The sequence below is a fragment of the Oryctolagus cuniculus genome, chromosome 12 (genome assembly GCF_964237555.1).
Source record: "Oryctolagus cuniculus chromosome 12, mOryCun1.1, whole genome shotgun sequence".
In the NCBI taxonomy this organism is placed as follows: Eukaryota; Metazoa; Chordata; class Mammalia; order Lagomorpha; family Leporidae; genus Oryctolagus; species Oryctolagus cuniculus.
Window position 1 is genome coordinate 8861973 of NC_091443.1, and position 24575 is coordinate 8886547.

A 24575-nucleotide genomic window follows, 5' to 3' on the forward strand; every position below is an offset into this window, starting at 1 on the left:
TGCCCTCCCAGCGGGCATGTTTCTGGCTGCTCTCCTGCGCACAGCCTCTACTTACTTCTCCTCAGCTTAACTGTGGCCCTTGGGTAAGTCACTGAAATCCAGATGCCAGGTATCTGTGAAGTTGTCCTTTCTCCTTAAGTTCTTAATCCAAACAAAAGAAACCATCACCGGAAAGTGTAACGTCCCAGGAGGTATTATATTATATTATATTCAATATCATGCGTGCACACACACACATACATACATATATGAAGTAACAACTGATACTCCAGATACTCAACTGTTAGGAGAGAAACGTCTCACCTGAATATCAAAGTATCTATATCCTGAAAGAGACTATTTAATACACGTCTGTGTGCATATGTACGACAATGTATCAATATATCACGTATGCATATAATGTTTTTAAATGGAAAAGCCCCCAATCTTCAAGTACTTGGATGAGGATTCCCCCATCCACGACGGGCAGCTCGGCGGCCCAGCAGGTGTCACCAGCAGGGCCTCCCCGGGCCTCCCTGGCTCCACTCCGCCAGATCCCCCGACAGGTTGCTCCGCGGCCCAGCAGCTGTCACCAGCAGGTGTCACCGCAGCCGCCGGGACAGCGGTGCGTCTCATGGGGGCCGCCCAGGCTCCCCTCCACCCGGGTCCCCGGACAGATTGCGCGCGGCGCCGCGCTCGGGCCGGCAGGGGGCGCCCTGCGGCCGCGGCGACCGCACCGGGCCGCGCTCTGATTGGCTGCAGGCCGTGGGCCGCGCCCTGTAAGTGCAGCGGCCGGGAGGCTCCCACGGCAGTCTGCGGGCCTCCGAGGCGGCGGCGGCGGCGGCGGGGCCGGAGAGGCGCGGCGGGGCCGGAGAGGCGGCGGGGACACAACCAGGGCAGGAGGAGCGCGGCGGGCCGGGGGGAGCCGCACACGCCCAGCACGATGCTGTCCTGGCGGCTGCACACGGGCGCCGAGAAGGCCGAGCTGCAGGAACTCAACGCGCGGCTCTACGACTACGTGTGCCGGGTGCGGGAGCTGGAGCGCGAGAACCTGCTCCTGGAGGAGGAGCTGCGGTGCCGGAACGCGCGGGAGGCCGCGTGGGCCGAGGGGCAGGCCCGCTTCGCCGAGGAGGCGCACGGCCTGCGGCAGCAGCTGGACGAGCTGAGCTGGACCACGGCGCTGGCCGAGGGCGAGTGCGAGGCGCTGCGGCGTGAGCTGCGGGAGCTGCAGCAGCTGGGCGGAGAGGAGCGCGCCGCCCGCGGCCGCCTGGACGCCGAGCTGGGCGCGCAGCGGCGCGAGCTGCAGGAGGCGCTGGACGCGCGGGCGGCCCTCGAGGCGCTGCTGGGCCGGCTGCAGGCCGAGCGCGACGGGCTCCACGCGGCCCACGATCGCGACGTGCGGGAGCTGCGCTCGCGCGCCGCCAGCCTGACCCTGCACTACCGCGCCCGCGCCGCCGGCCCCGCCGCGCCCCCGCCGCGCCTGCGGGAGCTGCACGACAGCTTCGCGCTGCTGGCGGCCGAGTCGTGGCAGGAGACGGCGCAGCTGTACGAGGCCGAGGTGCGCGAGCTGGAGGAGGTGCTGCGGCGCGGCCTCGAGAGCCGGCGCGAGGCCGAGGAGGAGGCGCGGCTGTGCGCGCAGGAGGTGGAGGCGCTGGGGCGCCAGGCGCTGGAGCTGGAGCAGCTGCGCGCGCGGCTGGAGGACGAGCTGCTACGGAGGCGCGAGGAGTACGGGCTGCGCGCCGAGGAGCTCCAGGTCGGTGCGCCTGGGGGTCGGGGCACAGCAGGGGCTCGGCTGGCTGGGGCCGGGGCCCGCCCAGAGGATGCCCTGGTGGCGGCGGCACCGGGGCGCTGGGAGCCGCTGTGCACTCTGGCAGCTCCGGAAGGAGCGGGCCCTCGTGGGTCCATCCAGGGGCAGGCCCCGGCCTGTCCTCTTGGTAGGTGACAGCGTGGCTGGTGCATCGAGCCCCTCCTCGTACCTCGGATACCCACTAGACCTGAGCCTAAAAGTGAACCGACAGCCCCCCGCCCCCCAAATGACAGCTCCACCGTCCCCGCCCAGCCACCGTGTGCCCGAAGGCCTTCCCCGGCGGGCTTGGAAATTGGTTTCCAAAACGGTTTGTGCTTGGCCGGGTTGAGTTCCCAGCTGTGGCTCCCGGGGTGGGGTGGGGGCTGCCTTGTGGGTTCCTGGATAGGGGCAGCCCTGGCGCAGCTGAGCGCCTCATCAGAGGCATTTCGCTCTCAAGCGCAACCCCGGGGCAGAGTCTCCGGCGGTGCGAGGCTTGTGGGAAATCAGGCTCCTGAGCGAACGAACGGGATGTTATTACAAGCGCGGGCTGATGTACACAGTTACTATTTCAGAGGAGCAGGGCTCTGCCACCTGGGCCTGATTTATGGTCTGTACACTCAGTCCAGTCCTGGCCTTTGGCCCTGGCCGGCCAGAACTGGGAGTCATCCCAGCTTGTGCTAGCGGATGGTGGTTAGAAATAACGTCCACACAATCTGTGCAGCTGTGGGTGGAAGAGGTGAGACAGTGATTCTTGTGCTTTTTGCAACAGTCGTGGGGTGGGTGTGGAATGGGGGGGGGGAGGTGGGCGATGGCAGACAGTGTCAAGGAACCAGCAGGTGTCAGGTGGTCAATTCCCAGCCCCTGGCTCCATGCACGGGCCTCAGAGAGCTGGAGATCCAGGGGGAACCAGGCAGCACGAGGTGCTGTGTTGTCTGGGATATCGTCTTGCTGGTGGAAGGTTTTGTTTGGCTTCCACCTCTTCGTTGTCCACACTGAGTGCAGGTGGAGCGAGGGTGGGGCCTGGCCACAGCGGGCGGTGATTTCCAGAGGCTCCACGGGGCCCTGAGCTCCCTGCTGAGCCAGTGAAAAGCTGTCTTAAGGCAACCTTCCAGGGAGCTTCTCACCAATGGGTGTTGTGACTCCAAAACACCGTCTCCCAAGCGCGCTGCCCAGAGCACCCCTCCCTGTCCCCTGCCCCAGGGCTGTGCCGTGCCAGCCAGCGTGGGTGCCACTGCTCTGGGCGCCCTTCACCGTCGCTGCGTGGCGGAAGCTCGGCTCACTGGGCCCCCACCTTTCTGGGCGCTCTTTTACCTGTAGAACCCTCGCCCCTCACGGGATCGTCACCAGGACCCCACGGCTGAGCTGGATGTGGGCAGTCTAACTGAAGGGCAGCTGGGGAGTGCAAGGGCCGCTAGCACCCTGGGCAGCCCAGCTGGGAGGTGCGGGTGCTGAGCTCACACCTGGCCTCAGTGCCCCGCCCAGGGACACCTCTGTCTCCCTGGCGTTGGCTCCCATGTCCTAAACTTGAAGAGCAAGCACAGTGCCGGCAGGGACCGGTTTGTGGCTGTTCCCGCTCGCTCTCCTTGCCACGTCCTGAGTCTTTCCCCTGCAGGGTCAGAGTAACTGTGTCTCAAACTGCATCCCAAAGGCGCAACAGCCATCAGGAAAGCGGCGGGGGTTGTGTTAAAGAGCAGGCGGTCGATCCAGCCCCCAGCCTTCAATTTCTCCAGATGTTATTGCAGCACACGAGGGTAACTACTATTGCGTGAGAAACGTTCTGTTACTGTGGTCGAAGCGCATCCTGTGTGCCCTTCACACCTGCTCACTCTCAGTCCTCCCACCAGTCTTCAGAGGTGGGTGCCCATCTCCGCCCCGTGTCGCAGGAATGAAATTGAGGTTCCTGCCCCTCTAAAGGACTGCCCGAGGTGCCCCGTTAGCTGGCAATCCCAGGGTGCTCAGAGCCTCCCGACTTGTCAGTCGTTCCCGCATTAAATCTCCTTCACCCGCTGTTTCTGTGTCCCTGTGCTTTAGGGCCCTGCTCCATTGGGCAGGAGTGGGAGTTAGGGGCACTGGCAGGGTGGCCCCACCCCCCACCCTGCACCCAGTGTACCAGCCTCTGCGCTCCCCCTGTAGCTTGGGAGAAAAACCATTCACTTGGGCTGCACTTCTGGGAGAATGGGACCTCTATGAGCGGGCTATGTTCATTAACCTTTCTGTGACTCAGTTTCCATATCTGTGTTATAGGGGACATGAAAGTGGCTCCTGGGGCTTGTCGAGTTCAAAAGTTCATTCATTCAACTCACAGCCGTGACGCTCTGTGTGCCCAACTCTGTTCGCAGTGGCTGGGGAGAGCAGTAGAAAACAAAACAGAAGGAGCTCCTTGACCTCGGAGATCTGGGGGCAGGGCATGGCTGGGGGCAGGGCATGGCTGGGGGCCAGGGTGGCTGGGGTGCAGTCTGCAAGGGGGTAGGGGCAGCGCCTGGACTCTTAGCTCCATGGGAAGCCACAGGGGCTGCTTAGCGGAGGGGGTTGGGACCTGACTCTGTCTCTAGATACCGGGAGCCGGGAGACCTTGTTAGGAGCCTGTTGTGATAGTCAAGGCAGGAGGCCCAGACCCGGGGCTGAGAAGGGAACCCTGCAGGGCTTGCCACTGGTGCAGAGATGGAGGAAGAATGACAGCTGGCTCCCGGCTGGCGGCCCCAGCAGCTGGAGGGAGAGGGTGCTGCAGGGCGGGTGCGGGAGGGCCACTGTGGGTGGGAGCTTGCATGCCTGGTGTGAGATGGCCACCAGGGGTTAGGGCACTGCTGGCCTGGAGCTGTGAGCACATGGTGGGCACCTGGGGCGTGCTTGCATGGGGTTGTCACAGTCTTCCACCTGGGGCTCTAACCGTCAGCATTCTAAGTGACAGGCCACTTGTAGGCTCTTTCTGCACCGTCTTCATGGCTGTCCCAACAAGGGGCGCTCAGGTTTGGGGATAGAAGGTCAGGGCTGTGGCACGGACGGCAGCCGCTTTTCCTGGTGTGGAGCTCACTTCACTGCCTCTAGCGATGCTGCGGAAGAGGGGCGCCTCCCCAGGCCTCGGCAGCACCCAGGGAACCGCTTCTGGGGGGGTTGGGTTCACTTCTCGGCCCTGGGGCTGCAGAGCCTGGGCTTGGCCCGCAGCTGGAAAACCTTTGGCAAAGCTGAGCCCTTGTCTGCAGCTTCTCTCGGCCAGCAGCCCTGGGGAAGCCACTGGAAGCCACTGGAAGCCACTGGAAGCAGGCAGCCTTGCTTCCGGGAGCTGACCAACTTTCCTTTCACAGCTTAGGGAGAGTGGACTCACGGACGGGGAAATGTGCTCAGAACAGTCCTTATCTCAGCCTAAACCCAGCTGGGTTTTCCTCTTCATATTTTCTGGGGTCTTCTCTGTGTATCTTGGAAGGAGAGACTCCCCTGGGCCAAGCCTGGGAAATCCTGTCCTGCCTAGGTTTGTGGCTGGAGAATTGAGTTCATTTGATGTTTTTTTCTAAGCAGTTTTTAAAAACCAGATTGATCGATTGAGTCAGTTTATTGATTTATTTGAAAGGCAGAGTGACAATGAAGGGGAGGGGGGCGTGTGGAGGGAGAGAACAGGTTATCTTCTGGTTCACTCCCCAGATAACCACGACAGGCCGGCGCCGCGGCTCACTAGGCTAATCCTCCGCCTGTGGTGCCGGCACACCGGGTTCTAGTCCCGGTCGGGGTGCCGGATTCTGTCCCGGTTGCCCCTCTTCCAGGCCAGCTCTCTGCTGTGGCCAGGGAGTGCAGTGGAGGATGGCCCAAGTACTTGGGCCCTGCACCCCATGGGAGACCAGAAGGAAGCACCTGGCCCCTGCCACCGGTTCAGCGCGGTGCGCCGGCCACAGCGCGCTGGCCGCGGCGGCCATTGGAGGGTGAACCAACGGCAAAGGAAGACCTTTCTCTCTGTCTCTCTTTCTCACTGTCCACTCTGCCTGTCAAAAAAATAAATAAATAAATAACCACATAACCACAACAACTGGGCCTGGGCCAGGCTGAAGCCAGGAGCCAGGAGCTCCATCCGGGTCTCCCACACGGGTGCAGGGCCTCGGGTACCTGGGCCATCTTGTGCTGCTTTCTCAGGCGCATTAGCAAGGAGCTGGATTGGAAATGGCAGAGCCGGGGTCTGACCTGGCCCTTAGATGTGGGATGTGGGTGTTGCAAGCAGTGACTTACCCCGCTGGGCCACACGCTGGTCCTCCAAGCAGGTCAACAATCCTGGGTTGCTTCGTAAAGCATAAGTTACTACAAATTCTCGAGTTCTAATGTCTAGATCCGATTTCCTGTATTAGAGAGCATGCGCACACGCGCGTGTACAAACACACACACACACACACACACACACACACGGAGCATTTGATATTGTAATCTTATACCTGAGTTTCTAGTCTCACTAAAACAGGGTAACATAGGGTGTTTTTTTTTTTTTAAGAGGGGAAGTTTTTGATTTATTTATTTATTTTTTTGACAGGCAGAGTGGACAGTGAGAGAGAGAGAGACAGAGAGAAAGGTCTTCCTTTGCCATTGGTTCACCCTCCAATGGCCACCATGGCCAGCGCACCGCGCTGATCCAAAGCCAGGAGCCAGGTACTTCTCCTGGACTCCCATGGGGTGCAGGGCCCAAGCACTTGGGCCATCCTCCACTGCACTCCCTGGCCACAGCAGAGAGCTGGCCTGGAAGAGGGGCAACCGGGACAGAATCTGGCACCCCGACCGGGACTAGAACCTGGTGTGCCGGCGCCGCAAGGCGGAGGATTAACCTACTGAGCCACAGCTCTGGCCATACTCTGGGGAACTTCTAGTTCAGATCAGAGAGGCTCGTGTTTGAAATACTGGGAAACCCCAGATTTCTGGTCTGTAGCATCTTAGATGACGGGACGTTCTGGTCCCTACATGGACCTGTTGTCTAAACTGTGGGATAATTTGAATAACCTCATGAGAATGTTTTTTTTTAAGATTTATTTATTTGAAAGCCAGAATCACACACACATACACACGGGGAGAGAGAGAGAGAGAGAGAGAGAGAGAGAGAGAGAGAGAGAGAGAGAGAAAGAGAGAGATCTGCCATCCACTCCCTGAATGGCTGCAACAGTCGGGGCTGGGCCAACTCAGGAGCCAGGAGCTTCTCCGGGTCTCCCAGGTGGGTGCAGGGCCCAAGCACTTGGGCCATCCTCCGCTGCTTTGCCAGGCACATCAGCAGGGAGCTGGATCGGAGGTAGAGCACCTGAGGCTGCAACTGGTGTGCACGTGGATGCCGGCATCCCTGATGGCAGCTTTACCTGCTGTGCCACAGTCCCGACCCCAGAATTCATTGCTGAGACCCTGAGCGGGGAAGCCAGCGTTCTGCAGATGTCTGCCGTGTGCGGTGAGAAAAGACCCGGCGTCTGAAGCCACCCTGGCAGCGACTGCGTGTTGAACAGGCCTGGCGGTTTTTGATGGTTCTGTGTGCCCTCGACTGCTGGCACCTTTGCCTGGACCCAGTAAAGCTCGCGTCCTCTGACCTCGAGGCCCTTCTGTCTTTCTAGGGCGTGATTGCCGGCCTGGAGGATGAGAAGGCGGCACTCACCTTGGCCATGGCTGACCGGCTGCGGGACCATCAGGATCTCGTGAAGGTGAAGAACGGCCTCAGCCTGGAGGTGGCCACTTACAGGTGAGGCCCCGGGCCAGGTCTGCCCGACGGAGCCCCCGGAGTGGCCCTGTCCGAGTCCCTGTGTCTTTACGACAAGCAGAGAGCAGCCCTTGGCGTGGCCAGCCCGGGGGTCCAGGGCTACAGGGAGGAGGACGAGCCGGTGATGGGCGCAGCGGAGCCCTGCCCCCCCTTGCCCATGCGTCCGGGGCGCCGTTGTGTCGGTTCCTCGGCTCCTCGGAGTCGGCTGCTGTGTTTACACGAGAGCAAACTTTGCTGAGAGACGCTGCAGGCCAGAATGTGGCAGCCCGGGGTCCGGCCCAGCGAGCTCCAATTGGCCAGCTCCTGCGCTGTCGCTTCCCCCACCCTGGGCTCCGTGGTCACTCCCCCTGGCTCTGGTCTCTGTCTAGAGATCCCAGTGGCACTCTGGGGCCACGGCTGTGTTTATTGGGTGTTGACTTGAGTTCAACGGAAGCACCCAGGTGGGAAGGAGGCACGGTGCGAGGCAGGGTGGAGGAGGTTTTCTGGTGTCCCTGGGGTGGCCTGCGGGCCGGCAGAGGGGCGCCCCTGCATTGCCGTGACTCCCCGTGCCCTGGGGTCAGGTGGTCCTCATTTCCTGGCGGTTTCACCCTCTGTGAGGGCTGCCACTGAGGGGCCTGGATCTTGGCAACTTACAGAGGGGGCGTTACAGAGGGGGACCCAGGTTCCCCACCAGGAGGGACAGCGACACCAGCCCCCGCGAGGAGCCCTGCCTGCCTGCCAGAGACGACACTGAGTCCTTGGTGGTCTCCGCTCCCGAGAAACCACTCACGGCTCTGACGGTTGTGAGAGAGAGGCCAGGGGCTCAGGGTTGCAGGCTGGTGAGGGGCAGAGCTGGCTGGGTGGGGCCTGGGCCTGTGCCTTCCGAAGCGTGGAAGGCGGGAATGATGTCCATACCCGCTTTGTTCCCTGGGCTGTGGAGAGCACACCCTGATCACGCCGGCAGAGCCGGAGGCACAGAAGTGAAAGCCAGGTGGACGGCAGGGGGAGGTGAGCCTGGAGAGGATAAGGACGGGGTGTGGCCACACCCCTGGCGGGGGCCGGGCATGGATGGAGCCCAGGCCGGTTCAGCACTCTGGAGGCCGTCTCAGCCATCTCCTGGCCGTGGTGTTGCTTAGGCATCTCACTGTGACCTGGGCTGCTTTCATGCCCATTCAGAGTCGCAGTGTGGCTGACAATTGTCGGGGGGACTTACCTCCCCAGGGCCTTCCTCACCTCCAGGGGGATGCTGGGGGGGGCTGAAGTGAGGCCTGCCCCGGGGAACCGCAGCCCCTGGAGGAGCCTTGGCTGAACTGAGGGGTGGTCTTGGGGCGAAGCTGGTGGGAGCTTTTCTGGACCCCCTCTGAGAGCCACCCTGTGGCTGAGTCCTTCAGACAGGGCTGGTGGTTGGGCTCAGAGAGAGGGGAGGGGGCCCTGGCCCGCCCGTCCTCCCCAGGCCCTGGCGGTCTCGGGGGGTGACCGGTCCCATAGGTAAATCAGTGGGGCCCGCACAGTTGGACTTGACCAAGATGGGAAGCTTGGCATGGTCAGGCTATATTTTGGTGGGGTGGAGATATCCCTCGCTGGGGGTTTCTCAGTTGTGGGTGACAGAACCCCTTGTGCACTGGCTCCGGTCTGGAAAGGAAGGAGGTTCTCATGGGAGCGGGGGTGCAGGTAGCGGGGAGAGGCTGACCGTGTCCTGGCCCTGTTGCTGGCAGGATGGCCCCCAGCAGCCCTAGGTACACAGCCTCCCAGGCCCGCACCTTTAGTCTTCCAGTGCTTTCCCAGGCCATTAGCAGGGAGCTGGATCAGAAGTGGAGCAGCTGGAACATAACTGGTGCTCATATGGGATGCTGGCACTGCAGGCAGGGGCTTAACCTGCTATGCCACAGTGCCTGCCCCCAGAGGTTTCCATCATCCTGTTATTCTGTGTGTGGCTGGGGAAGTTGCTGGCACCTCGCCGGGCAGGTGGTATGGGAATGAAACCTTGGAGCACCAGCAGACTGCAGCCCTGGCGCTGTCCTCGGCTCCCACGCTGCAGGTGGCGGCTGGCTGTAGCCGTAGGGCACCTTGGGTTGCGGATAGCTGGAGGGGAGCAGGTGTGCCCCACCCGAAGGCTTCCCCCATTTCTGTCACCAGGTGGTTGTGGGGGCTGCAGGTGCTCATCCACCTGCGTGTGAGTGGGCAGCCAGGTGGTTGGAGCGGAGAGGCTCAGATCCAGGACCGGGTGTGGTTCCCAGCCTGGACCGTACCTGTGCAAACGTCACCTGGAGAACCTGGAGAAGCTTCGAGTCCTGGGCCCAGCCTAGAGTCTGATTAGATGTGTGTGGGGTTGGACCGGGTGTGGTTTTACACCTGCTGCAGGTCGCCAGGTGTGGCCTGGGTGTAGCATCGCCTTCTGCTCACAGACCTGATCCGCGGTCACTGGGTCTGTTTTCCACCTGCCGTGCACTAAGAGCTTTGGAGACAGGGTTTCCAGTTTCTACAGCTTCACCGAAGAGGTGAAACCCGCTCAAGGAGGCTGTCACCTGAAAGCTCGCACAGGAAGTAGAGAGCCCGAGAACTGGCCCTGAGGTTTCTAACCTCAGGCTTCACCCTGTGCTCTCCTGACTGGAGTTAGACAGGGAGGTGCCGGTGGTACTGGGATGCCGTGGGCAGAAGGTGGTGAAGATGCAGCTCTGGTCTTCATTTTTAGGGTGATGATGTGCTGGGTATGGTGGGAGGCCAACGAGGATACAGAGAGGGCTTCCTGGAAGAGGTGATGCTTGGGTCTTGCAGGAAGGGAAGCCGGTACCTGACTGTGTGGATTTTCTGTTAGAGGGAACAGCCTGGGTGAGGAGCCGAGGACTGAGCTAGTGTGACATTTGGGGCTATGCCAGGCATTTGCATGTCCCTGTGCAGCTCAGTTTTAGGGGCAGTTACGGAAGGCTGCATGCGATGGATGGGCAAGAGTCACACCTGGGAAGCCAGGGGTGCTTCGTGAGCTGGGGGCTGTGCCCTCTGGTGCTCGGCACACAGCACGTAGATAAGGCAATGTGGACCTAATAGCGCCCTGCGAGGGAGCAAACAAGAAATGCGGCAAACCACGCACTAAGACCAGGTTCCCAGGGATCAGAATCAGGGAAGAATCAGGGAAGGCTTTGGAGGGAGGTTAAGTGACTGACCCAGGTCTTGGGGGAGGGGTGGTTTGTACAGGTGCACGGGGAGGAGCTGACAAGGAGGGTTGGGAGAGCAGGGGCGCGGACAGCTTAGGTGCGGAGTCAGACGCACTGCTGAAACCGGACTGCAGGTTTAGACGAAGCAGTGCAGATGCCCCGCTGCCAGCCCGCGGCAAGCAAAGACGTTCAGAGACAGTGAGGGCTCTGGCGCAGGTGATTACGGGAGCCCTTCAAAGCCTGTGGGGTTTGAGTTGGGCTCTGCAGGTGGCGGGGGACACGGGGAGATGAATTGGGAGGGCCTGCATGTGGCAAGTCGGGGTCAGAAACTGGGCAGAGGTCTGGGAGGGGGACAGGGTCCCCAAAGGCCAGGGGCCTGAGCTGGGGCTTCAGGCCAGGGCTGATGGTGGTGGAGGAAGGCAGTTCCAGGAGCTGGGGTGTGGAGCTTGGGGCAGAGAGGCCTCAGGGGGCTCCTCTGGTTCCTGGGGTGCAGTGATGAAGATCTCAAGCAGGCGGCAGCCCTGGTAGAGCCGGCTCTGAGCCGGGAGGGCTGGGCTCCTTTCAGTGGCCGGCACAGCCTAGACCAAGCATTTAGGTTCCAGGAGCACCAAGCCCTCTCTGCAGAGCGGGTGTTTGGGAAGGATTGGTGGGGAATCTGAAGACGGCAAAAATGGTGGCAAAATCCAGACCCGGCAGGCCCCCAAGAGCCTCTCACTGCTGGCGTGACCTCCTGGTCCAGGTGTGACAGGCCAAGGACGTGCCGAAGAGGCACAGCCGGATAAGCAGTAGCTTCCCGAGGCAATACACTGCCATCAGCCATACGCTGTTAAGGCAAAAGTCCCTTTAGAAAGTTGCATAGAAAACAGCATCAAAAAACATTCTCTGTGTCCCCAGGGGAGGGTGTGTAGGGTCGCGATTTGGTCTCATCTTGTTGAGCTGGCTGGGGAAGCAGCGCAAACTCCCGATGCTCATGCCAGCGTCCCCTGGTGTCAGCGGGGCCTTGGTTCCAGGACCCCCGAGGATACCAAACGCTGCAGGTGCTCAGGTCCCCTCTGTGGCGCGGCCTGGTTCTTGCACAGATCCTGCACATCTGCTTTCGTACACTACACCAGCTCCAGGAGACGTGTGCACCTACGTGCTGTGTACGTAGTTGGTGTCCTGAGTTTTTTAGGGGGTAACAACAAGGAAAAAAGTCTGTACATGTTCAGTCTGGACTTTTCCACTCTAGGCCTAAGTACGCCAACGTGAGCGCCGAGACAGGTGGCAGGCGGGCTCCGGCCAGCGGTGCTGGGAGAGCCTGAGGCCGTGACGCAACAGCAGGTGGCAGCGCCTGTGCCACACATGGCTTCCTTCCCTTGAGTTCAGGGTAGCACCCGGCACTTGACAAATTCAAGTTTTGCTTTATGGAACTTACTGGAATTTTTTCTCCTGAATATATTTTTTAAAAAAATATAATTATTTACTTGAAAGGAAGAGTTACAGAGAAAGATAGAGACAGAGATAGGGAGATCTTCCATCCACTGGTTCACTCCTCGAATGGCCACAACAGCCATTCGGCTGGGCCGGGCCGAAGACAGGAGCCAGGAGCTTCATCCAGGTCTCCCGATGGGACGGCAGAGGCCTAAGTACTTGGGCCATCTTCTGCTGCTTTCCCACGTGCGTTAGCAGGGAGCTGGGCTGGAACTGGAGCTGCCCATATGGGATGCTGACGTCCCAGATAGATAGCAACTTAATCCACAATGCCAGCCCCACTGTTCTCGTCTATTTTGCTGTGTGTAGACTCTGGGGAGGATGGACTGACTATAATTTCATTCTCCTGATGATATCTCTTGCTACTCCATGGTTTTTTAGGCCACCTGTCTCTTTATGTCACCTGTCCCTTTCGTGAGTGAGTTCAAAGGAAAACAGTTCTCAGGGGTTTCTTGGGGTTTTAGAGAAGTACCTTTTTTTCAGTTAAATCTTATTTTTTAAAAGACTCATAGGAGTGTGTTAGCCCTGAGACCTACCTTGTTACCAGGTGTAATACTTGGAATTCATAAAGTCATGTCATGCTGAGAATACCTCATCGAGAGGCTGTGTTAATTCGTCTGGGCATCAGCCAAATAAAAGAGCAACATTCGCTTGGCCCTGAGGTGGAGGCGACTCAGAATCCCTGCCCCCGGTGGAGGAGGGGCTGGCGATGGGGACCAGTGATGACGGACAGGTCCTGAGCACTTAGGCTGTGGCAGCGTGGCTTTGTTGTCACCACAAGCCTGGGAGTGCTCCCCATTTCAGAAGCGGGGAGACTGGGTCACAGCCCCGGGTCCCAGAACCAGTGGCAGGAGCGGGATTTGAACCCATGCACCTGCTCTGTGCACCTGCTCTGTGCCCCCTCCGCCTCTGTTGATCCTCTGATGTGTCCGTCTCCAGGGCTGACCTAGGAGCGGCTCGGCACCGTGGCCTCCCTGTCTCCTCTCTAAAGACAGCTCCTCGTGGGAACAGGAGGGGCGGCTGTGGCCCTCGCCCCACCCTTGCACTCAGCTCTCTTTCCAGTGAGCTGAGACACAGTCCCACGGCCAGGGGACCCAGGCAGCGCCTCCGCCCTCGTGCGCGGGGAGGAGGCTGAAGCGGCCCTGAGGCTCAGCTTGCAGCTGCAAGGGTCTGGTCTGCGGCCTCCGCTTTGCTCCCCAGCTCTGTGCCTGCTTTTGGTGAGGAGGCACCAACAGGCTCTGCCCAGGCGTTGCTTCTGGAAACCTCCTCTGCCTGCCCCTCCTCCCTCATTCCCGTTCCCATTTCCGGTGCGTGTGCACACGGCCCTGAGGTTCCTGCAGAGCTGCCCTGCGGTTGCTATGGCATCACCTACCCAGGCACAGAGCCCTGCGGCCGGCCTGGTCAGGATGCCGGGTGGCCTGTTAGGGCCTGGAGCCTGGCCAGAGGCCACATCCCAGCTCCCTTGCACGCTGGGGATTTGCATTGGCCCATCACCAGGCCAGGCCTGGGCTCTCCCAGTGCGGTGGCCTGTTTTCCTGCAGGCAGAGCCGTGAGAGAGCCAGGAGCCGGGCTGACGTCTCTCTGTCTCCAGGGCCTGGAGACAGCTTTCGGCCACAGCTTAGAACAGCCAGGTTTGATGAGAGCGGCAGAGAATGTTCTGCCCGTTGGTTGAAGTTGTGGGAACCTTTTCCTTGCAGACATTTCTGGAGCAGCCTTGGAGGAATCCTCCCTGGCCACCCCTCTCTGCCTTCACCACGTCACTTGCAGACTGGCGGGCCTGCCACCAAGGTGTGAGTCTGGTGGCCGTTGCTCCACTGTGCGTTCAGGCCCCCACGGTGGGCTCTTGGGCACAGAAGGTGACATGTGCTTGCTGGCACCCAGCCACTGAGCGGGGACTGCAGGAGGAGCCCCTCCCTCCCCAGTAGGGCATCATACTCTCAGTGGTGGTCCATGTGGAGTGCACCTGCCGGGGTCTGCGGGAGACACTGCCGGCTCAGACCTCGCAGTGAGGCCGGTGGCTTTGCCGAGAGGGCTGCGGGCTCCGGCCGTCTGCGTTCGCCTCTCTCTCTCCTCCTGGTGAGCCTGCGCCCGTGGCCAGGACCCTGTCTCTGCGCACCGTGTAGTTGCTGGGTGTGAAGATGCGGGCGCAGGCCCTGTGCTCTGGGTGGCGAGGACCTCGCAAGTCCCTGTGCGTGGGGCCTGGCGTCAGCGGGGTCAGGAGAGGCCTGCAAGTGGGTGGCCTCGGGGCTGTGGCTCTGGCCCGGCGTGGGGTCATCGGGGCTGTGGCTCCGGCCCGGTGTGGGGTCTCGTGCCTTTCTTCAGGTCCTTGCACCTGCCCAGGGTCCTGAACTCAGTAACACGTTCACTGAGGCCTGTGCTTCCCGAGGGAGGAACAGAATGGTGTCGCTGGGAGGCATGTGGCGGACGCAGCCCCTTTCCCCCGCACGGAGCTGGCACTGGGGCCTCCTGACCGCACAGCCCAGGCAGAAGGCTCTGGCCGAGGCCGCTGCTGAGCCGGCAACAGGGGCGCTGGACCGGGACGGGGCTACCTCTTCGGCTGCTGTCGTCCTGGGGCGCAGACCCCCGGGGCCTGGCTCTGATTACATGGACCTCAGGGTTTCCTAGGCCGTGGACACCATCTGTGTTGCTGGAACCTAAAGTGCTTGGTCATGAGGGCGTGGACGATGGGCCGGTGTCCTGTTTCCTGGCTCCGGCCCCGGAGGGAGGGCTGGGCTCTGGCCTCAGGGCCCTGGGCTTCCTGTGGTGCCACATGTACGTGTGTGTGCGCATGCGTGTGTGAGCCAGTGTCTTCACGGCAGGCCCACTCGTGTGCACCTCCAAGACTCCCTGTGGCCACCTTGGCTTTCTCATCTTGCATGGGGACGGTGTCCGACTCAGAGGGACATCGGTTGGCTGAGCTGCCAGGTCCTTGCTGGGACCTGGGCTCCCTCCTCTGACCCCCAGCACAGCGCTCAGCGGTGCCCTCTGCGTTGGCAAGTGGGCTGGGGCTCCTGTCCGCCGTCCTCGGCCGTCACCAGGGACTGGGGCTGGTGACGTCACACATGGCCCGTACAGCTGGAGTTGTGTCCGGGGCTGCCTGCAGCCTTGGGGGCCTCCAGGAGGGAGCGGCTGGTGGGCACCTGGGGCTGACCCCCGCTCTCAGTGCTGAGTGACAGGAATAGCTGCTTCATGAAGATTCTAGAATTCTAGAATTTTGAAGCTAGACAGAGCCAAAGAAATTGCCTGGTCAGGCTCTTTCCACGCTTTGTTAAAGGAGACAAGAGGATGTCCCTGAGGAAGGAGTGGGGCCTGGGGGTGGGCGGGAAGAGGGTCTACCACTCTGCTTCCCGTCTTCTGTCTCTGCTGCTCTTCCATCTCCAAGATGTCCCGCGGATCCCAGTCTGAGGCCCACAGGTGCAGGCTGCTACTTAGGGAGCAGTGTCAGCCCTTGTTCTGCTCCTGGTCGGCCTTCGCAGGCTGCCTCCCACCTGGGACTCCACGGAGACCCCTGGGGGCTGTAACTGTCCCGGGGCCCCCTCGCCCAGGGTGACATGCTGGGCACGGGCCCCTCCCTACCGCCCGACCTCCCCTCCTGGCCCCTCTCTCCAGGACCATCTTGCGCCCACTCCCCCTTGCCCTGGCTTGGAAGGCTTTGCAGAAGGGTGTGGCCCTGCAGGACTGGGAGAGCCCTGGCAGTCAGCAGCCATCAGTTGAATGTCTGTCAATGGCAGGCGCCGTGTGGGTGCCAGGGACGTGGCAGTGAGCAGCGCAGCCTGGCCCTGGTGTGTGGGTGCTGCCAGGTGGGCTCGCCACCCCACACCACAGCCCCTGGCTGGACGCCACCCCAGGGCACAGCACCCTGCTGGCCCACCCCCGCTCCAGCTGAGAGTCGAGACACGTGGCACTTTGATCTTGTGGTCGCTGGCCTGATGCCACGTGATCCATCTTGCAAGAGGCACTGCCCGTGCTTCTGTTTCCTAATGGGTCGTCTTTTCAAATGATTTTTTACAGGGCCTTGTTGGAAGGGGAAAGTAACCCCGAGATCCTGGTCTGGACCGAGCATGTGGAGAGCACGCTGCCAGGTAAAAGCAAGCGGAGCGAAGGGTCCCCTTAAAATGCTCGTCACGGCAGACGGCAAGGCAGCGCTTCTCGGGGAGCAGGCTGTGGAGCGGGGTTATCAGATGACAGGAGGCTGTCTCTCTTTCAGCTACCAAACATGTTCCGTGTGATGAAATCCCTGTTAGGAGGCAGAGGGTGGGGAAGCTGGATCAATAGGATGTATTCATGCACCAGATTTCAAGGCTTACTTAGTCACCTCATTTTTTAAAGATGTATTTATTTATTTGAAAGGCAGAGTTAGAGACAGGAGCAGAGTGGGAGAGCTTCCATCCACGGGTTCCCTTCCCAAATGACTGCAACAGTTGGGGCTGGGTCAGGCTGGAGCCCGGGGCCAGGAGCAGCGGTTTCTGCTCTCCTAGGTGCACCAGCAGGGAGCCGGACTGGAACTGGCTGCCAGGACTCGAACTGGCGCTCCTGTGGGATGCTGGTGTCGCAGGTGGCAGCTTAGCCTGCTGTACTACAGCACTGGGCCCTGGCCACCTTTTTCTTCGAATCACATTTTTCACTATTTTTTTTTTTTTTGATAGGCAAAGAAACAGACACACAGAGAACAGGCAGAGAGAGAGAGAGAGAGAGAGGGAGAGAGAGAAAGAGAGGGAGAGAGAGAAGGAGAGAGAAAGGGAGAGAGAGAGAGACCTCTGATCTAGTGGCTCACTCCTCAAATCCCCACAACTGGGACTGGGCTGGGGTGAGAACCAGGAGTGCAACCCAGGTCTCCCACGTGGGTGGCAGGACCCCAAGTCCTGGAGCCGTCACTGTGGCCTCCCAGGGTCTGCATTTGCAGGAAGCTGGAGCCAGAGCTGGACCTGAACCTGGGTTCTCCAGTGCGGGCCACAGGCCCACCCCCGGCCACAGCCTCACTGCTGCCAGTGTCAAGAGCAAGGCCCAGGGGCAGCACTTTCCCCAGGCAGGGCCGGACTCCCCCAGGTGGCCTCCAGGCTGGGATGGTAACGCGAAAACTGAAGGCAGTGTTGCAGCCAGGCTGCCGGACCCTGGCCTATTTTCAGTTGAGGAGGTTGTCAAGTGTTAAGAAAAGAATCCAAGAAACCAGAAAGCTTTAAGAGTTAAATTCTTCAATCCCCGGGCACCATGGTGCAGCAGGTTAATCCTCCGCCTGTGGTGCCGCCATCCCATATGGGCGCTGGTTCTAGTCCTGGTTTCCCCTCTTCCAGGCCAGCTCTCTGCTGTGGCCCAGGAGTGCAGTGGAGGATAGCCCAGGTCCTTGGGCCCTGCACCCACATGGGAGACCAGGAGGAAGCACCTGGCTCCTGGCTTCGGATTGGCCTACCTCCAGCGTTGCGGCCATTTGGGGGGTGAACCAATGGACAGAAGACCTTTCTCTCCGTCTCTCCCCCTCACTGTCTGTAACTCTACCTCTCAAATAAATTTTTAAAAAAATCTTTAAAAATATTCTTCAATCCCCTTAGGCTCGAAATCAGCGAAAAGCGAGGGCAGGCTGAATGGTGGCCGGGTGTAGGCTTTGGTGTTGGGCAATTACATAGATTCCTTCTCTGCCGGGAAACAAGGACACCAAACTTCCCTCAGCAAACGGGAGAGGAGTGGTCCCAAGGTGCAAGGTCGTGGAGTTTCAGCCCCCACACCGAGCACCCCGGCCCCGGGGTCTCGTGAGCCATGCTAGGACCACGTCCCGGTATTTCTGCTCAGACGGATGAGCGCTGGGAGATCTGTAACCCGAGGGAGCTGCTGGCCTTTGTGGTGCTGCATGGTGCCATGACAGCCTTGGGGACACGCCTTGAGCGCTGGCGGCGGCGACCCCACCGTGGTGATGCCACACCTCCGTTATGACGGATGGGGCTGTGGCGATGGGACGAGGGCAGTGCTGTGGCCATCCTAACCCACCGTGTGTTCCCTTCCCGCAGAGCTCAGGAGCGCCTCCTACCGCTGCAGCGACTCCGTGGTGCGGAGGGAAAACCAACGGAATCTGTTTGCCAGGCAGAAGGCGGCTCTGGCCTCCTCCCTGGTGGGGCAGCCGGGGCCAAAGACGGCCTCGCTTAGCAGAAGCGCCGCGGGGAGAGGTGTCTCGGACTCCGGGTACTCATCCGTGACCACCACCCGGCAGGAGTACACGTACGGAAAAGCCATCGACGGTCCAAATGGCTTCCGGCCTTTCTCTCCGGCCCACGGTCTCCTCAGAAACTCCGAGGCCCGGGGGAAGACCTTCCCCGACAGGCCGAAGCCCGAAGGCGCCAGCGATGCCTCCGCCTATTTGGCCAAAGGCACTCACGAGTCGCACTGGGAACGCCGCGACGTCACCGTGACAGGTGCATCTGATGGCGCTCGGCCGGACGAGAGGACCGTCACCGTGGGAAAGAAAACAGAAGAGAAGACCACGCGGGAGCAGGGGAGGAGAGAGAAGATGTTTGATTCTAAAGAGAAGGCCTCGGAGGAGAGGAACTTAAGGTGGGAAGAGCTGACCAAGTTAGATAAGGAAGCTCGGAAGAGAGAGAGCCAGCAAAGGCTGGAACAGGCCAGAGGGAAGGAGCCCCCGAGGGGAGAGAGCGCACACGTGCGGGAAGTTCCCATCAGCCTCCAGGTGTCCCAGGACGGCAGGCTGCCCGGGAGGCAGGGTGCTGGTGACAGCGCAGGTGGAGAGGTGGGAACAGGAGAGACGCGGTTCCGGCTGGGCACCAGCGACGCCAGCAGCTCTCCGCAGGGCGAGTCCACGACAGAGACCATAGCCGAAAACATCGTCACCAGCATCCTCAAGCAGTTCACGCAGGCTCCCGACGGAGACGCCCCTGCGCATCCTCTTCCCGACACCAAGGTCACCTACGTGGGCCGGAAAGAGCTGCCCCGCGACGGGAAGACCAAGACGGAAATCGTGGTGGAGTCGAAGCTCACGGAAGACGTCGACGTTTCTGATGAAGCCGGCCTGGACTCGCTCCTGGGCCAGGGCGCGTTGGAAGTGGGTCTGAAGGGGAAGTCGGCCGAGCGGATGATCAGTGACATCATTGACCTAGGGCTCAAGGGCAGGGAGGGGCGAGCCAAGGTCGTCAACGTGGAGATCATTGAGGAGCCCATGAGCTACGTGGGGGCGGAGAGGGAGGAGGAGCCGCCCACCCCCTTCCAAGTGGAGGAGGTCGACGACGTGGCCCCCAGCTCCAGGGGGCTTGTGGAGGAAGAGGAAGGCGACACAGATGGCGAGGTCACGTTCTCGGCCGAGCAGCGCCAAGGGGCTGGGCGGCCCGCCGAGAACAGCACTCACGTGGAAGAGGTGACGGAGGCAGGTGACTCGGAGGGGGAGCAGAGCTATTTTGTGTCCACTCCGGACGAGCACCCCGGGGGCCAGGACAGAGACGAGGGCTCGGTGTACGGGCAGATCCACATCGAGGAGGAGTCCAGCATCAGGTACTCGTGGCAAGACGAGATCGTGCCGGGCACGTGGAGGAGGAGGAAGAGGGACGGCGCGGACGGAGAGAAGTTCGTGCAGGCCGTGGACGTCCCCGCGGCCGCCTTGGAGGGCGACGTGGCCTCCGTGCACTGGAAAGAGCAAGCCAGTGGCGAATTTCACGTTGAACCCACGGTCATCAAGAAGGAAATCAAGATCCCGCAAGAATTCCGCAGCTCCATTAAGGGCGTCTTGTCCAAGGAGCCCCGGGAGCAGATGGTGGAGGTGATCGGGCAGCTGGAGGAGACCCTGCCCGCGCGCATGAGGGAGGAGCTGTCGGCCCTGACCAGGGAGGCCCAGGGGGAGCCGGGCAGCGTCTCGGTGGACGTCCGGAAGGTGCAGGCCTCGGGCGGCGGGTCCGTGACCTTGCTCGCAGAGGTCAACCTCTCCCAGACCGTGGACGCCGATCAGCTGGACCTGGAGGAGCTGAGCAGAGACGATGATGCTGGGGAGATCGAGAAAGCTGTGGAGTCGGTGGTGCGAGAGAGCCTGGCCAGGCGCCGCAGCCCAGGGCCGGGCAGCCCGGACAGGGACGTTGGGGACACCAGGGCGGAAGCCCCGGCTGCCGGCTTGCGCTTCAAGCGCTGGGCCACCAGGGAACTGTACAGCCCCTCAGGGGACGGGGCAGACGCCGGGCTGCCCCTGCTGGCTTCCCAGGGCCCCGTGTCGGCCACTGTGGAAGTCAGCAGCCCCACGGGCTTGGCCCAGTCTCCCGTGCTGGAGGACGTGAGCCGGTCTGCGCAGCACGTGGAGCTGGGCCCCAGCCACATCTGGAGGACTGAGCAGGTGTCCCGCGTAGGACCCGCTGCCGGCGAAGGGGAGGTAAGTGCGGGAGGTGACCTGAGTCAGGTGGCCGGCTTGGCGGGAGCCCGCCGGTCGGTGAGGCACTTCACCTTGGGTCCCCAGCAGAGCCAAATGTCCCAAGAAGTCATCTTCCAAGGTCCTGGCCCGGCCTGGCAGGAGGCCCTGGGCACAGCAGAGCCTGGCCTGGCAGAGCCTCCCGCCGACGCGGACAGATTTGGGCAGCAGTTTCGTGCCGAGAAGGAAGTGGTGGTGCGGGGTTCCGCCTCTGGGGCCGGGAAGGGGGGTGGAGGGCCCGTGGCTCCCCAGACTTCTGTAAGCCACATTCAGTTAGGCCCTACCCGAGGGCCCCGTGAGCACATCGAGTTCACAGTCCCCTTCTCTGAGCAGGGGGAGCTGGGTGTCCCAGGAGACTCCGGGCACCCCCGAGACGAGGGCCCAGGGGACAGCGTGGCCATTAGGCATGTCCGTGTCGGGGCCCAGGCCACTGAGCACACAGTTTTCCACGGCCGGGCGCCTGGGCCCGTGGAACTCAGTGGCTCAGAGGGCTCGGGCCCCAGTGAGGGCTCGGCAGACGCCACCCAGGCCACACGGAGTTACACTGTGGGTAGAAAAGTCCTCGTGGCTGAAAAGAGCACCTTGCACAGGGCTGTGGACGGCCCGGGGGACGCAGCAGGGGCAGAAGTGAGCGCAGGCCTCAGCAGGTCCTTCAGACACATCCAGCTGGGTCCTGCGGAGGCTAGCGCCCCGGGACAGCTGCTCGTCCACGCACCCGTGACCGGGGCCTTTGCCCTTGCTGGCTCAGCAGGTGCCTCTGAGCCGGGCCAGGCAGCGGGCAGCACGCTGCTGGCACTGGGGCCCAAAGAAGCTTCCTTTACCTTTCAGATGGCTGTGAGCCGTGTAGAGGCCGACACAGACGCTCACGGCGTGTTGGCCCGCGGCGCCCGGAGCGATGCTGGCTCGGCCGGGGCCCCCCGAGAGGAGGCCGAGGAGCGGGCCGGGTTTGATAAGACGGTGCAGCTGCAGAGGATGGTGGACCAGAGGTCGGTGGTGTCCGACGAAAAGAAAGTCGCCCTCCTTTATCTCGACAAAGAGGAGGAGGAGAGCGACGGACACTGGTTCTGATGGGCAGAAATGTTGTGAGTGGCACCTGGCCGAGGGGCGGAGGCCGCTGCTTACTCTAAGGCCGGGGCGGGGGTCCCAAGGCCTCCCCCATTTTCCTTTCTTTGCAGAGCACTGCAGACTAGGGCAGTGTACTTGGGAGTCATCAGGCAAAGCTTCACATGGATCCAGGCCGTAGGAGGCGCTGGAATTATGTTAACGAGCTGGGAATTTACAAAGCACTTTTTACCTTTGTAGTCTTATAAAGCTCCCTTTCTTGGAGTCTCCCCAAGGAGCCTCCTCTCCACGCGTGGAGACGATGTCTACTATTTGGCTGGTTGCAGACATAGGTTGCATCTGTTTGAAACTCTAATCAGTCATCCGTAGGCAAATGCCTAAACATTAACCCAGTTAAAGTGACATTTTTTAAGAGTAAATTTTGTTTGCATGTGCTAATATAAATAATATACTAACATTTTAAGGGAAAAATAAATACATTTTTCTCTTTCCAAAGTCTTTCAAACAAGAAATCATAAGAAATACGCAAACTGCTCATGTTTTAAAAATTGTGTGAAATTTCATCTTTAGCCAAAAGTGACTTGTCATAAAATTCATTTTGCAGCTTAAATGAATTGCCTTCTACCTAAGAATACAGTGCCTTATTTATGGTATGGAGAGGCCAGCTGTCAGCTGCAGTGTTTCAGACCATACGTGCTGTGTTTGCACAGGTGCCCCTGCGCTGCACCCACGGGCAGGGGACAGGAGCACTGGGACTCGCTGGGGTCCCGTTCTTGTGTGTGTGTGTGTGTGTGTGTGGTACTAGGTCGTTAGGCAGTGCCCAGTTTGTTATGATCCGAGGTCTGGATTAGCCAGCTCCTACCAGGGCATAAACTTGACCTGCTCTGCACCTTAGTCCCTGGCTCCAAACATTGTCTTTCACTGGTGGGAGGTAGACCCGGAAGATAGGTTGCTGACGCTGAGACCACAGCTTAGACTGGCAATGGGGCCAGTCCAGGGAAATCGGGAACGCAAGGTGTCTGTGCCTCCCTGGATCCCTTGGCAGCCCACAGCTGCGAGGGGCGGTCTGAGTTCAAGCAGTGAAACAGGAGCAGCAGCCGCCAGCTAACCCACGTGGAAGATGTTTGCACTTTCAGTAGAAATCGTTGCAGTTGGGGGGTTTGTCCAGGGAAACAAATACTACGTGAAATAGGATAAAATGCTTTGGGGAAGGAACGGGTGCCTCTGCTGTAGCCCAGTGCTGGGCACCCAGGTCGGGTCCCGGAGGAGGGTGATGGTGGCCCCCCACGGACCACGGAACGTGGACCTGTAGTTGTACGCCACCCAGTTTAAGAGATGAAGATGAGCGTGTGCTGTTGGGTTTGTTTTATTTTGCACATCAGTATTGTTTTCAGTTTCCATCTTTTAAAAGCATAGCTTCACAAGTAGTAGCCGCAGCAGCCTCTCACGTAGCGTCACGGAAGACTGCAGCGTGCTGAGCAGTCACGCACGAGTGGTGATGGCAGGTGTGGGTGCGGACCCTGGAGGCTTCCCTCTCGGCTTCCCGTGTGGCCCTGGGACCCCCAAGGCACACACGTCTCCAGGGGTCTGGCTCATGCCTCAGCAGCTAGGTGAGGGGACAGTGCATTTTCTTAATTGAGAAGTGGAGGAGAAATGGGCACAGCTTTCCAGACGACTTATTGAAAACGCCGGGAAGCAGGGCGCAGAGCGGAGCTGGGTTTGACGGCCAGCGTGAATCGTGGGGTCCGCCTGCCACGCGCCGGGCTGGTGTGCGGGGGCTGCTGTGCACCGCAGGGGTGCGCTGCCTTTGGCCTGGCTGCGACTCGTAATGGTGTTTGCGTGAGTGATTTCTGGATGAGGATGTGGCCAAGCTGGCCGCCTCCTGTTGGATGTTAAGACAGACTGACCATGAGGAGCCCGTTAGGAGTGTGGGTGCACTGAGCTGGATGCCGCTACCCTGGGCCATGAGCTTGTAAATGGATGCCGATGGGCACAGGTCACTAATACCGTGAGCCACTTCTACTTACGCTGGGAGATAAAGGTCCTGGACCCTAATTTCCACCTGCAAGTTGGAATGCACCTTTCAGGGAGTGTTCCGCTCAGCCCGGGGTCCCAAGCTATCACAGGTTCCCTAGTCCCTGGGTCACCCAGGAGCAGGGGAACCCTGAGCATGGTGGCAGGTGACAGCGGTCCCTCCAGAGGCAGGGGAAGTGGACGTTGTGGTTGCACAGGGTGGGGACACAGCCAGTCTTTTCCTACCCACGGTTGTTTAGACAAAGCAGTGTTCATCGAATGTTTTTCAACTCCCTGCTGGTTGTTTGTTATTGTTTGTTCGAGATGTATATTTAGAATGGAACCATCTAAGAAGCTGATTTTGCTAACCTGCTGTTCCTTACAAAGAGAAATGTCACAAGAATGTGTAAAAATAAAAATCTGAGGGGAAAAAAAAACCCTGCATTGTTCCAAAGAGAATGAATGTTTTCCGGCAGACTTTGGTGCGCTTTCTCCTTTAAACTCTAATTAAAGCACGCGTGTGACTGCATGGTTTTGTGTGTTGATGTGCATGTTCTTATGGCGGCACAGAACGCCTGGGAGAACATCTGTGAGAGCTCCAGCTCTAATTCCTCACCTGCTTCGGGACTCCGCACCAGTGCTGGGGCACGAGAAACCAGAAAGCGGGTGCACGGAGCAGACACCAACGGACTTGAGTTGCTGTGAATACTGACAGCTGGTGGCAAATGCGCCAGCACCGCTGCCTGGGAAGCACAGCACCATCCCTTTCCGCACGGAAGAGGGGATTTCCCAGGACCCGAGCCTCTCAGGGCTCAGTCCAGGGCTGTCCTGGGAAATCCTGGGGCCCTCGGTCACCTTGCCCGCCAACTGGAGGCTGAGTCAGGGCCATTTCCCAGGAGTTTTTGGTAGCTGGAGACAAAAGGAGGCGCCGTTGGCCATCTTTTAGCATAAAGACAAAAACGTGGCCAGCTACGGTCTTCCTCCTTGATGAAGTTACCGCATTTCCCAGAGGGGCGCCAGGTCTGGTGGAAGACGCTGGAGTCT

General features: G+C 60.4%; 1 protein-coding gene across 2 annotated transcripts; it reads left to right on the plus strand.

The window, feature by feature from the left end:
* The first annotated feature begins 777 nt into the window (after window positions 1-777).
* On the plus strand, window positions 778-24060 carry SYNM (synemin). 2 transcript variants are annotated; one of them, XM_051822966.2, is made up of 5 exons: window positions 780-1732; window positions 7327-7451; window positions 16082-16152; window positions 18070-20420; window positions 21285-24060. In XM_051822966.2, the coding sequence occupies exons 1-5, from the start codon at window positions 923-925 to the stop codon at window positions 21522-21524; spliced, it is 3597 nt and encodes a 1198-aa protein (XP_051678926.2). In that variant the 5' UTR covers window positions 780-922; the 3' UTR covers window positions 21525-24060. The 2 variants fall into 2 exon arrangements, with proteins under 2 accessions (XP_051678925.2, XP_051678926.2); XM_051822965.2 differs by having other exon boundaries at window positions 778-1732; window positions 18070-24060.
* Window positions 24061-24575: the final 515 nt, after the last annotated feature.

Excerpts from the sequence above, each read along its gene's own strand:
- SYNM (XM_051822965.2), top strand. The coding sequence starts at position 923 with ATGCTGTCCTGGCGGCTGCACACGGGCGCCGAGAAGGCCGAGCTGCAG. Across the intron at positions 1,733-7,326 it reads TGCGCGCCGAGGAGCTCCAG|GGCGTGATTGCCGGCCTGGA; the intron begins GTCGGTGCGCCT and ends CTGTCTTTCTAG. Across the intron at positions 16,153-18,069 it reads TGTGGAGAGCACGCTGCCAG|AGCTCAGGAGCGCCTCCTAC; the intron begins GTAAAAGCAAGC and ends CCCTTCCCGCAG.